Source organism: Dermacentor albipictus, unplaced genomic scaffold (genome assembly GCF_038994185.2).
Source record: "Dermacentor albipictus isolate Rhodes 1998 colony unplaced genomic scaffold, USDA_Dalb.pri_finalv2 scaffold_17, whole genome shotgun sequence".
NCBI classification, from domain to species: Eukaryota; Metazoa; Arthropoda; class Arachnida; order Ixodida; family Ixodidae; genus Dermacentor; species Dermacentor albipictus.
In genome coordinates, this window is record NW_027225571.1 from 11,001,397 (window position 1) to 11,016,068 (window position 14,672).

At 44.2% G+C, this 14,672-nt stretch overlaps 1 protein-coding gene across 5 annotated transcripts in view; it reads right to left on the reverse strand.

Annotated features, from left to right (window-relative positions):
* The window catches only part of LOC135909425 (tRNA (34-2'-O)-methyltransferase regulator WDR6), a 443,227-nt gene that overhangs the window by 173,998 nt on the left and 254,557 nt on the right, over positions 1-14,672 (reverse strand). For all 5 annotated transcript variants that reach the window (XM_065441378.2, XM_065441379.1, XM_065441377.1 and 2 more), the window contains one exon: positions 5,481-5,602. In XM_065441378.2, the coding sequence (XP_065297450.1) occupies positions 5,481-5,602 (122 nt within the window). The remainder of the gene's footprint in view (positions 1-5,480; positions 5,603-14,672) is intronic.

Genomic DNA, 14,672 nt, shown 5'->3' on the forward strand with positions numbered 1-14,672 from the left:
GAATTGCATGGCTGGTTTTCGTCGAGATCGCTCTTCCATAGACAGTGTTGTTGATCTCGCTACGTACGTGCAGCTTCAAAAGTCACGCAAAAGATTATCTGCAGCTCTGTTCTTGGATGTCAAGGGGGCATACGATAACGTATCTCACGAGGCTATCCTCGATGCTCTTGAGATGGTTGGCCTAGGTGGTCGAGTTTTCCAATGGATCTCTCATTACCTTTTTATGAGATCGTTCTTTGTCTGTACCGGTGATGGTAAAACCGCACTACACTACACGTACCGAGGTGTACCTCAAGGCGGTGTACTAAGCCCTACCCTATTCAACCTCACACTCATTGGTCTCGTTGATCATCTGCCAGCAGCGATCAAGATATCAATGTACGCCGACGACATATGTATATGGACCTCAGGTGTGACACGTCCTCAGATACGTGCAAGACTTCAAAAAGCTGCTACTCTAACAGCTCTATACCTCCGCAACTAAGGTCTTGAAATCTCGTCAGACAAATGTGCACTGATGGCGTTCACTCGCAAACCAATGACACCCTACGCCATATCAATAAATGGCCAGATAATTTCTTATGAGAAGACTCACAAATTTCTTGGCATAATCATTGATAGAGATCTCTCATGGAGCCCGCACGTTACCTACTTGAAAAAGCGTCTGACAGCAATCTCCCAACTTTTCAAGTTTCTGGGAGGAAAGACTTGGGGAATGTCAGTGCATGCAATGTTGGAATTGTACAGGGCTCTTTTTCTGGGCTTCTTGAGATACAGTTTGCCCGTACTGACCAACACATGCCAGACAAATCTTCGTGCTCTACAGGCTATTCAAGCCCGGGCTCTCAGGGTTTGTCTTGGTTTGCCAAAATGCACATCGACAGCAGCGACTATTGCGATTGCTCAGGACCAACCTATACAAACACACATTGCGGTAGAAGTGTTGAGAGTGCACATTAGGCACGTTGCCCGTGCCTGTTCCCACCATCTGGCAACATTACCATCAGAAAGGCCGCAGGCAGCTTTTTGTACTGCGATTTCGGAGTATTACACCTGCCTCCCATCAGGCTACACCCCCGCAACTAAGCCATCGATTCCTCCATGGTGTTTGGCTCGACCCGCAGTGCACCTCACCGTACCAGGAATCAGGAAAAAATCTGAGCTGTCATCACCAGCTCTTAAACAACTAACTCTGCTTCTTTTGCACGAGAGGTACGCCGAACACGTACATATTTATACTGATGGATCGGCAACTCTCCAGTGTTCCTCTGGAGCCGTGGTCTTCCCAGCGAAAGCCACCACCATCAGTTTCAAGACATGTCACCCAACGACACCGATGGCGGCGGAACTTGCAGCCCTTCGCGCTGCACTTCGTCTCGTCAACCAAGAACAACCTCGAAGGTGGTCAATATTCAGTGACTCCAAGGCTGCACTGCAATCTTTGCTATTGGCCTTGCGGCGCGGACCACACGAACAACTGGTATTTGAGATTAGAGAACTCATTCATACCTTAACTGAGAAAGGACACCACGTGACATTTCAGTGGCTTCCAAGTCACTGCGGAGTCATAGGGAACGAACACGCTGATAACGCTGCTCGGTCGGCTCTTCAAGGGGACGAAGAGGAGCCGATACCGTTATCAAGGACAGATGCCGCTCGAAAACTTCGAATGATCAGCCGTCACATCACGTTATCCTTGTGGAACGCTGGAAGTTTTCACAACTACCGACTCCACCATCTTGACTCCTCCCTACGCCTTTGTATTCCAGCTGGGCTCTGTCGTCGCGAAGCTACCCTGCTTTGTCGACTATGGCTAGGGGTGGCTTTCACCAAGTCTTTCGCTTACCGAATTGGATGGGCCGACGACGCCTCGTGTGAGGTCTGTGGTACCGAGGAGACTTTTCAACACCTTCTTTGTGACTGTCCTCGATATACTTTACAGAGGCAATCACTTGCAACCGCGATAGCGCGCTTTGACCAAAGACCTCTCACAGAGGAACTCATTTTCAGATACCGCCATCATAAGCCATCGCAGCAGAGGGCGACGAGGGCACTGTTGCGGTTCTTGAGGGCGACAGAACTGGACAGGCGACTGTAGCCTGAACAGATGTTGATAGTGCTACAAGTGTCAGTGTGCTGTGCGATGACAGTGTTCGGTGACAGTGACCGATTGTGATTGTGTGTCTATGCTCCTTCCTTTCCTTATCTCTACTTTGTTTCCACTTTACCTCCCCCTCCCCTCTCTCCCCAGCGTAGAGTAGCCAACCGGATTTTTTTTTTCTCTGGTTAACCTCCCTGCCTTTCCCCTTTACTCTCTCTCTCTCTTTATGCCATGGAAACAATTCAACATTTTGTAGAAATCACCAACATAAATTCACACTTGCAATGCTGCAACTATGGAATTTCATATCATTGTTTAAAATATAGATACAAATATTAAAATGTCAAGTTCCACTCTTTGAACATTCATGAACATACCTGCCTAATTTTAGCTCTCTGGCTGCTGTAAATGTTTTGCAACTCACATCTCAAACTTAAAAAAAAAAAAAATTGGTGTGACTTTGACAAAGCTAATTCCATTATTTGTAATCTACGCACAAGCCAAACGACCGGTTTTGTTGCCAGATGATGTGCTGTCAATATTTCTGGACTGTACCAGGTATTTGTATTATGTTTGAAGAAAGAAAGCCAGCTTAAGAGGAACTTTCAGCTTGGGCCCAACTCGGATGCTGCCTATTCAAATACATGTAAAACGCAGAAACGCTTTTCTGAGATAACCACTGGGCCAATTTTAATGAAACTTGCTATATTTCAGAGAGAAAGTTAAATTCTAGCGACTCTTTCAAGCAGAATTTAAAGTTCGGGCCCGAGTTATTTAAAAGGAATTTTCAAAAAATTGGTAAGTTTCAAAAAACTAAAAGCACAATGTTTACAAATTTGTAGCTCTGCAAGAACAGATATCGCAGTTCTATAAACTGCATTCATTAGAGCATCCAAAGAAGACAAATTTGATGTATCAATTTATATCTGACGTGAATGTTACATTGTTTACAAGGGTTTTGAAAAAGTCCTACTAACACATTAGGGGCTTACATGAGAGCCATATATGATACATAAATTTTTTCCACTTTAGATATACTATTAGATTCAATTTACAGAATCATGATATTCTTTTTCAATAATGAGTTGTACACTTGATAGTGTTGTTTCCTGAATATTCATTATGTTTTATTAAAAATTGACAGCCTGAACAAAAACTTAGTTTCAAACAGACGCTAGATTTCAACTTTTTCTTTTAAATGCAACAAATTTCATCAAGTATGGCACAGTGGTTGCTGAGAAAAACAATTTCTCCTTTCCCATGTATTTAGATAGGAGCCCCCAAGCTATAGCTTGCTCTTAATGCAACGTGAAGCATGTGAAGCAGCCTGAGACAGAGACTTCAGTGGGTCGAGATACGAGCAATGACACTGCTTATGAGGGTGAGCAAGATGAGGCGAGGCGTCATGCAACCTTCCACAAGTCCATGGACTGTTGTATTTGTAACGGAAATGAACGCATCCATTTACATGTACAAGTGGCTGGTAGCAGATGGTCCCAGATGGCCTTGAACGGTGAGACTGTGGTGAGCGCGCATCCTCCTGTTCTTGAGAACAGGGTCAACTCAAGCACAGAGAATGCGTCGGTGCCATGCCCTCTACTGCGACTTCATTGGAACATCTGAGCGAGCTCCATTTCGCCTCCTGAAAAAATCTTGCTCCACACTCTCGGCCTCTGCATCGCAACAATACCACGTGAACTTTTTTGGCACTGGTGCTGCAAACATGTGAATCGAACAGGTCTCCTGGTCTCCTCTTCCGTTTCCCCGTGAAATTATAATCAGTCAATGAGATGAGTGATAAGGCACAACGTGCCTGCGCCACCGAATAATTTTTTTTTCCCCGCTGCTCTTTCATAACTTCTCCTATTTGCTCTGTGGAGGGTACCAAGGAATGAAATGACTGAATGTTTCTGTGGCTCCTGGGAAGCCTATTCAGTTCTTTTTTAATGTGTTCGCATTCTCAGGGTACTTACACACTTTCCGGGGGCTATCTATCTATATTTGTATCTACCTGTTCTTTCACCTATCTGGGTCTCTGGGTAGTTCGTGGTCAAATGGTTAGTGCGCCGGGTTGCTGTGCTGATGTAACAGGGTTTGAAACCAACCATGAGTCAGTGAGTATATGCCAATGTGTACATACGTGCCTCTCTTCAACGAAGTTCTTTCACACCGACATGGGTCACTTTAGATGCACAACTGGGCAGGCACCGATGTCCGAAGAAACTCTTTGACACTGACTTAGAGTACTGGCTACGTGCCACTTGGTCTGTGCTGGTCTTCAATGAATCTCTCTGATGTTAACTAGGGTCACTGGGTATGTGCCCGTAGGTGTGTGCCGCTCTTCAATGAACGTCTTTGACATTGCATATCAGAGGCGATGCACAGACGTCTTGGTAGTGCCACAAGATGGTGCAGCGTGTCCAGAAAGATGTGTGAGAGACGAACTCGGTTGTCGGATTATGTGTTTCTCAGCATTCATGCACTGGGGCACCATGCATTCCGGATGCCACCCCAGGCTTTGCGGTGGCGGCACTAGTTGGTGCCAAGTGTTCTTAGGGTAGGGCGAAAGAGGAGTCCCGCTGCAGTACATGCCTCATACATAACTTGTTTCAACAGCAGCAATACGTTGTGTGGCTGTATTGATTCAACGCCAACACATTATCGTTAATCTACCATGATTGTGAGATGGGTCCTGCAAAATTTTTCCTTGCTTGCATGATGACCTTTAGTTTAGCTTCATGTAAGTGGGGTCCCAGTCTTTGGTATAACCGTATGATGCACTGAGAAACAGCCATTATACCAGGGCTAATTTCAATGGACAGAGTCTTGTAGATGAAGAATTATCAAAGTCTATCTATTATAATGAATAGATTGTTACATATGGAATCATTATAAATAGCAGTGTAAAGTAAACGTAAAGGAAATGATGAGCCATAAAGGAAAAGTGAAACTTTCTTTGCAAACCCTTCCGAACTTTCTTGAGCATGGCTGTAGTCTTGCCGTATTTATTTGTGGATACGTATATGTAAAGAGATTACATGAAGGAATCCACGAAGTGGCTCATATAAGCCTTGTATGCTGACATTTTTCCAGCTCTGTTCTGCATAACAATATGTTAACTTCCTTGATAAAACCTGAACCTATATTGGTCACACTGATCTGACTCTGGAACGGTGAATTATAGTTACAGATTCTTTGATATAATTTATTTCCTTTGAGTTAGCCACCTGGTATATACCATTGGTGTGCTTCCCTTTTCAACTTCACTATATCTAGGTTTTACTGGACAGTAGAAAAAAATAATGAGAAAAACCTACAAACAATACACAGTGTATGGTCCAGCTTTTCCATGTCCACATGATAGCTCTAGAGAACGTACCATGACTCCATTTGGCCCACTACTGAGGTAGGCAGGTGGATCGTCAGAGACCCAACGAATGCTGTGTACTCGGCCCTCATGCAACTGCCACTCAGAGCACAGCGTCACAGCCGGACCAGGTCCTGTGACAATGCAAGAACAGCAAGAACCATGTTTTGATATTGACCATTGAGGTGATATAAATCCATGAAGTCCGAAAAAGTGGCAATATCAACAAGATTCTCATCTCTCAAATGAAACATCCAGACATAATACGTCTGCTTCTCATAATAAGAGTACCAACAAGTTATCCGAACATGCAATAAAAATACAGTGCAGATGGAGAGACTTTGCTTCACACTGAGCTAAACAAGAACAATAGGTCGTTTCAATTTGAACGCACTCTATGAAGTAGTTTTTGGAAATTCTGTATTCAGTGCCGCAAAAATTTACATCGTCATTGCTGCACTCATGTGGCACTTGCACACCTCATAGTTGCAGTAAATCGAGAAAAGTGCAGCAACGAAGGAGGTCTGTTGTCTACTGTGGGCTGTTAGGCTTTTCAATTAATGTACACATAGTAATGGGGAGGGAATTTTCTTTACGTCATCGCAGTGATCTGCGCTATGTTAGTACTATGCGATAGCAATGAAATGTTAGAAATTGATGCTATTTTTATTGCGATAGCAATTACATGGACACTCCAGGCACATTTCTGCCGTCGAGTCACCATGAGGTTCCATATGAGTGAAAGCGTGTGAGGGTGAACCGGTGAACCGGTGAACGCAGTTCAATCTTGCATGCGCGAGCGAGGAACACTGCCCAGATGCGTGCCCTCCCCTGTGGCGTGCGAGGCAGGGGGGCCAGGCATGAGAGAAGGGGCGTTCTTCTACGGCGGCTGCTAGGGAGCCTCGATGTCCTCCTCACCCGCTGTTCCTTACAGAGTAGAGACAACCGCGGCGTCCACTACGATATTGGCCACGCGAATTGCGGACGCCATAGTAGATGCCTTTGGCGGACGCTGTAGGGATGCATTGCTGGCGCTCGTGTGTCTTGAAAGCAATCTACGACATGGCCAAAGCGCGCCCGCATGGGCCTCATATTCAAAGTGATCTGCGATGTTTGCAGAGTGCCCGCGGTGCCAGTGCTCTATGTTCCAACGCAATAGGACACTACATTTTTTATATTTATTTTTCTTTTCATTGTCACAAAAGGTAAAAGGTCACGGAGGCCAAAGAGTGGTTGGAGACTTAAAACCTTCGTATGCACTGTGCTTTCGGTGCTTCATTCACGTTAAAGCGACAGATGCATGGAGGTAAATTGACTCGCGGCTGCTGTTGCAATTCCTAACTCCAGTGTTTTCCTAGACAGTTTCTGCTGTCATTGAGCGAGATGTATCCATGTTTACCTGTGCACGCGTGACACCGAGCTGGTTAATTTAGTTAAAACATGTTGACAGGCTAAATGGTTTGAATCCATGATAGAATGTGTAAGCGTGACTGAACAAGGACGTAGCAAGAAGCACACACACAAAAACAGCACTGTCTCTGCGTGTCTGTTTCTTTCTATGTCCTCGAGTCATGCTTACACATTGTATCATTGTTCATTTAGTTAGTAAGCGAATGTTTACAAGTTTATATGGCCGATAAAACTACTATTCTTACTTCACACAGCTATGTACAATTTTGCTATTGCAATCGGTGCTTCACCTTTCGGGTGGAACTGCGAATTTCTTTTAATCAGAAAACATGTCAAGAAATAAAGCTACTCAAACGGAATTTCTTTAGTGTATAGCAAGCTTTTAGCAACATGTCCTGACAACCATCCAGAGATATTTACTTCCATGCACCACAAATCAAATCGATTTAACTAGCATTGCACAATGTTGTCTGCTACCAAGAAGCCTAAACTTCAAAAGAAACAAGTGTAGGAGAACCATGAAGTCATGCTCAACTGCTTCCACATGAAGTAAAATTGAAGAGTGAGGTGCAGGCAGTGCGTCACTGCCAAATCAAGAACGAAAGTGCTGCACTTTCTGAACTGGCACAAAAACTGCAGTGAAAAAGAAGAGACCTAGTGTTTCAAACAAAGAGGCTCTGCAGGTGACACTCCACAGTGTCATTAGACACAATGCTGTGAGTGCACCATGGAACCTTGATACACTGTGGAGTCAATGGCAACTGAAACGCATCTATGAACACAAAAATTGAAAAAGTTTTGTTGATCAATGTGAAATAAAAGTGTCATTTTAGTGAACAAGAATGGATTTGTGGGACAATCCTGCGGAACACACCATCGAGCGCATGGCTCGTCCGCACGCAACATGGTCCCATGACACCGACCTTTGGTGTCAAAGCACTCGAACCCACAACCTTCTGTGAGAGTCAAGCCCTTAACCTATGGTGGAATCAAAATTCAATGGCACTAAAATTGATGGTGCCACATTGATAGTTGAGCCCACGACCATTAGTGGGAGTTGAACCCCTGACTTTTGGTGTTAATTAAGGTGAAGTTAATTAACGCACCCAAACCCAAAACATTTAGTGGCAGAAAAAAATAGGAAGTAACAATGTATTTGAATGAGAATGGCAAGTAACATAATGAATATCTTGTGAGCGCACAGGCTTCCACCTTCATCCTCTTTAGCATATGCTAAAGTCACTGTCAACTTTTTTGTTACCATAAAAGCCGAAATGTAGGTAGCCTCCTCGATTTGAGCTGAATAAAAAAAATTAAGCGGATCCCACAAATTGTGTGAATCAATGTAAGCGAAGCTTTCACTGCTGTTCGCATTGATTGGTGATAATTGGCAGTGATGTTTACAATGAAAGTTTCAATTCTCCAGCATTTAATGCAATACGAGAGCGGTGACTTGATGGATAACATTACCATGCATGCACCACTTGTGTTTGTCTACAGAGTACACATTACACACAGCGAGACATGTTTGCTTGAGGCATTGTTGTGCGCCATTGTTTATAGCCTGTGAGAAGATTAGCGCTGTCATTTCATCATACAACACATCACTTTGTGGCAAAAGTGTGAAACTTTATTTAAATTATAGGGCTTTACATGCCAAACCAACAGCTTGATTATGAGGCGTGGAGTAGTGAGCAACTCTGGATTAATTCTGACCACCTTGGATTCTTTAATGTGCACCGAAATTGAAGTAGACAAGCATTCTTGCATTTTACCCCTATCAAAATGCAGCTGGTGTGATCAGGATCGAACCTACGACTTCTAGCAATGCCATAGCCACAAAGCTACTGTGGCAGGTACAGAAGGCGGATGTGAAGGGCGCCCACTGTCATAGTGCCATCTAGACGCCGTGGTATTTTAATGCAGCTGTGTAAGCTGTCTGCTTGAAAAATCTGAGTGGTGTTTATTTTTCAGAAAAAGCAGAAACGTGCCCGTACCATACCTTGAATTTAAATTCATCTAGTTTTTGTGCAACTGCTGCAGTGCCTAGTAGTATAGTTTTCTTGCTTTCTAATGTCGCCTTTTCCCTCCCCCCGCCCCCTTTTTCCGTGTATGGGAACTCCAAGCGAAGAGGCTGTCATCCACTCGTTTCGTGGCTGCGTTGCTTCTACCTATTCTCTGCCTGCTCTCCCTACCTCCTCTCTGGATTGTAGCAGGTTAGTACAATGGTTCAGTTTCCAATGGCGGCCTGTGCGAACCCAGAGATTCTTAGCACCCTCTGCTGCATTACAGGTCTGACTGCCACCTTGGTCAGGTGCTCCTCAGCTGCTGGGGACTGAGGGCCATTGGGTAATTGAGTGAGCTATTTGGGAGGCGGAAGCTGACCCTTGCAACGTTTAAAACCCAAACCCTCTCGAGTGAGGCTAGCTTAGCCTCTTGTAGCTTAGCCTATCTTTCTGACAGTTCCTCTTTGAGGAACTATCCGACATTGTTTGGGATATCATCGGCATTAGTGAGATTAGAAGAACTGGTGAGGCTTATACATTGCTGAATAACGGACATGCCCTCTGCTATAGAGGTATCTTAGATAAGAAGCAATACAGGGTAGGATTTTTAATCCATAAGGACATAGCGGGCAACATTGACGAATTCTACAGCATTAATAAGAGGGTAGCTGTAGTTGTATTCAAACTTAATAAGAGGTATAGATTAAAGGTACTACAAACCTACGCTCCAACCTCCAGCCATGACGATGAGGAAGTAGATCAGTTTTATGAAGATGTTGAATCAGCAATGAGAAAAGTGCAAACTCAGTACACTGTAGTAATGGGCGACTTCAATGAGAAAGTGTGGAAAAAGCAGGCTGGTGAACAGCAATCGGCAACTATCGTGTCGATTCTAGGAATGCTAGAGGAGAGATGCTGGTAGAATTCGCAGAAAGGAAGAAGCTTAAAAAAATGAACGCCTTTTTCAGGAAGCGCAGCAATAGAAAGTGGACCTGGAAAAGCCCTATTGGTGAAACAAGAAATGAAATTGACTTCATACTTTCTGCTGATCCCAGCATAGTGTAGGATATAGAAGTGATTGGTAGGGTGAAGTGCAGTGATCATAGGTTAGTGAGGGCTAGGATTTATCTCAATTTGAAGAAAGAAAGAGCAAGATTGGTCATGAAGAAACAGGTCAACCGCTAGGCAGTAAGGGTAAAAGCAGACAAATTTAGGCTAGTACTTGCAAACAAATTTGCAGCCTTAGAACAGAGAGATGATGATGACACAAAGCTAATTAATGAAACCGTAACTAGGTTGGCTTCAGTGGCAGCAACTGAAGTGGAAGGCAAGGCACCCAAGCAACCAGTAGGCAAGCTCTCCCGAGTAACAAAGGACCTAATAAAGAAACGACAAAGAATGAAAGTGTCCAACTCAAGAGATAAGATAGAAATTGCGAAACTGTCAGAACTGATCAAGGCAAAAATAAGTGATATTCAAAATTATAACGTGACAAAGACTGAAGAAGCCGTAAAAAATGGACGCTGCCTGAAATCAGTGAGAAAGAAACTTGGCATAGGACAAACCAAGATGTACGCACTGAAAGGTAAGCAGGGTACTATCATAAGCAATCTCGAAGATATAGTAAAAGCAGTGGAAGAATTCTATACTGATCTGTACAGTACTCAGAGGAGTCAGGATACCTAAATTACAAACAATAATGAACACGATACAGAAACTCCTCCTATAACTAGGAACGCGGTCAAAAGGGCCTTGCAAGACATGAAATGAGGAAGAGCGGCGGGAGAAGATGGAATAACACTCGATCTAATCAAAGCTGGAGGAGACATAATGCTTGGAAGAGTGGTGGCACTTTATACAATGTGTCTATCTACTGCAAGGGTCTCAGAAAACTGGAAGAATACAAACATTATACTAATCCTCAGAAAAGGAGACGTTAAAGAATTGAAAAATTATAGGCCCATTAGCTTACTCCAGGTATTATATAAAATATTTACACAAAATAATCTCCAATAGAATAAGGGCAACACTGGACTTAAGTCAACCAAGGGAATAGGCTGGCTTCAGGAAAGGATACTCTACAATGGATCACATCCATGTCATTGATCAGGTTATAGAGAAATCCACAGAGTATAATAAGCCTCTCTATATGGCTTTGATAGATTACGAAAAGGCATTTGATTCAGTAGAGATACCAATAGTCGTAGCGGCATTACATAATTAAGGAGTACAGAATGCTTACGTAAACCCCTTGGAAAATATCTACAGAGGTTCTACAGCTACCTTAATTCTACATAAAAAAAGCAGGAAGATGCCTATAAAGAAAGGGGTCAGACAGGAAAACACAATCTCCCCAATTCTATTCACTGTGTGGTTGGAAGAAGTATTCAAGCTATTAAACTGGGAAGGCTTAGGAGTTGGCATCGGTTTGCCGATGACATCATTCTATTCAGCAATAACGCAGATGAGATGAACAAATGATTGAGGACCTTAACAGAGAGAGTGTAAGAGTGGGGTTGAAGATTAATATGCAGAAGACAAAGACAATGATAAATAGCCGGGCAAAGGAACAAGAGTTCAGGATCGCCAGTCGGCCTCTGGAGTCTGTGAAGGAGTACATTTGCCTAGGTCAATTAATTACAGGGAACCCTGATCATGAGAAGGAAATTCACTGAAGAATAAAGATGGGTTGGATCGCATATGGCAGCCATTGCCAGCTCCTGGCTGGAAGCTTACCATTATCATTTAAAAGGAAGGTGTATGGTATGGTATGGTATGAAGAACTTTATGTAGGTCCTGAAGGATCAGTCTGGGACTGATGCGGGCAGCTCCCACATCGGTACAGAGAGGCCGAGCCCCTCTGCCGTCACATGGGCCCTCTGGACAGCCCTGAGTTGGTCCGCCAGCACTTCACTGTGCAGCATCCGCTGCCACCACTGTTCACCTCGAGAACCATCACCGGCCAATGCCAAGCAGCGCCAAAGCATGTGTTCTAAATCGAGCAAACCCCCACACTTACTACAATATACTTAAACCCTGCAGTCTGGATTAATTTTACTCATGATGACTGGGTTAGGGTACGTTCATGTCTGCAGAAGCCTCAATGTAACCGCCTGAGACCTATTTAATTTAGAATGTGGCAGGGGGAATGCCCTAAGTAATAGTGCTTGGTGATTTCATTGTAGGTTAACAGTTGGTCCCTGTACTCAGGAGCAGGAGATCCAGCCCCTTCAGGGAGTACACGGCACACTAATCCTCGTGCCTCCCTGTGCGCCACCTCGTTGAGGTTACGCGGGGCTCCCTCCACTGTCCCCATGTGTGCCGGGAACCAAGTAACTGCATGCGAAGTGATATCCCTACACTGCAGCAGTCTGTTAGCCGGTTCCGCAACAAGTCCTCTCGAGAAGGCTTTAATTGCAGATCGCGAGTCACTAAACACCAAAACCCTTCTTGAATCAATTAGTGCTAGAGCAATAGCCAACTGTTGGGCAACCCCCGGATCTCTGGTATAAATGGAAGTGGCATTTCTTACGCTTCCTTTGTCATCTACCACCACCACCAAATAAGCATTTTTACCATTAATCCCTGCGGCGTCAACGTGTATAATCAGTGCTTTTTAGCAGTGCTGACATATGGGGCAGAGACTTAGAGACTGACAAAGAAGCTTGAGAACTAGTTAAGGACCGCGCAAAGAGCGATGGAACGAAGATTGCTAGGCATAACATTAAGGGACAGAGAGAGAGCTGTTTGGATCAGAGAGCAAACGGGTATAGACAATATTCTAATTGACATCAAGAGAAAAAAATGGAGCTGGGCAGGTCATGTAATGCGTGGGTTAGATAACCGTTGGACCATTAGGGTTACAGAATGGGTACTAAGAGAAGAGAAACGCAATTGAGGAGGACATAAGACTAGGTGGAGTGATGAAATTAGGAAATTCGTGGGCACTAGTTGGAATTGGTTGGCGCAAGACAGATGTAATTGGAGATCGCAGGGAGAGGCCTTTGTCCTGCAGTGGACATAAAACAGGATGATGATGATGATGAGTACAACGGTAAGTGCTGCAGCGTCTGCAATGCAGGTAGCACTTGGATAATTGCCCTCTAGAAGGTGTTCTGGCGACGCCCAAATGAGTTTCTTGCGTCGCCTTTTCTCTCTTCCGTGCTCATGCTATGTACAGTTAGACGTCAATATAACAAAATTCCTGGTATAGCAAAGTATTTAACTTTTTATAACTTCTTTTCCAAGGAATACCATCTAATTAGAACCTCAATATAACAAAGTGTATATATACACAATTTTATTATATCCAAATTTCACTGCCGCCACAAAGGAATAACAAGACAATAATGGAAACTTCCACAGAAGCAGATGGTCAAACGGTTGAATTACAAGCGACTGCTTGCCAATGCACCTCTCAAATCGTGCGCCACACAACCAAAAACGACTGCCAAGGAGCAGATTCATGTTCTGTATAAAGTCCAAGGGTGATAAAATTCTATCGGGTCCCATGTGCTGTATGCTTTGGGTGCTAGTGAAAGCTTGCGACAGTGAGCCGAGAAACATTACGGCTTGATGAGCACTGTCGTCCTGCGCAAGCAAGGTGAAAGGAAGAAGGGGAGTGAGCTCGCAGTACTGCAATCAAGCATGCGTGACGGGAGTGGGGGGATGGAGTGTGGGGGCAGGTTGGCATGCATCTCCTTTTCTAGCGAGGCTGTGGCTGTGCATGGCTGTCTTCATGCCTGGGCACATATGCAGGCCGCACACCCTGCTTTAGATGTAATCTGCCGTGTATGCAAAGAGTGGGCACGCTGAGATGGCATGGTATCATGTACACTGTCTTTCCGCACGTTGAGTATTGGAGGTTGCATAATCTTGAGTTTTGGAGACACATTGAAGTGAGAGGCAGATGAAGCAGAGTTTTCTGAATTAATCTATGTGCGGCCAAATACATCCGAATGAATGAGTTTCATAGCATTAAATATTGTATACACCTGCTGGGACTAAAAGACAAGTCCGAATTCTCCGATTTTCCACATTAATGAGGGTCTAATTAACAGGGTTTTACTATAATGAAGCAAATTGTCTATTTTACTGACTTGATTATATCAAGTTTTAACTGTATACACATGCTCTGAACCACCCTCGACACAGTGTGCCAGACAGCAGCAGAAGCAGCAACAGTAGCAATTTTGAAAGAGGCAAAGAAAGCTTCACTTTAAAAAATAATTTCTTCAATGCAGTTAAATACAGAACATACTTTATTCAATTGATACACTCATTCGTTGTCGGAGATGAAAACTGGACACGAAATGGCAGGATTTTCATCCAGGGACGGCGGCTAGCCTCTTATGGCATTACCCAGCACAACATTGTTGTTGTCCAAGGCACTTGTTATACAGGACTATGCACGCCTCACACTGTCATTGGGCAATGAGTGGTCCACACTGGACATCCAAAGTGCACATCAGCAATCACTGCAACCAACTTGTAGGCATCCTCAGGTGACTGGTAGCCATTCACTCATTTTTATAGCCTTCCGTCAATGGCAGCTTCAGGTTTTTCGCACCGTGTTTGCAGAGTGCCATGGTCAACGAGATCTCTCTTCTGTGCTTCCGATATGTCCCTGCAGATATTCATTCTTATACCACACTCTTATCACAAAGCACTAAAGCTGGCATGCTGTTGCAGATTGTCACAAAGTGCAGGCCCACGTCCCTCTCGACATGGCTGCCCCAACCACCACAGCCGCAGCACCGCTTACACGGCGACAGAAAGGAAAGCTCCC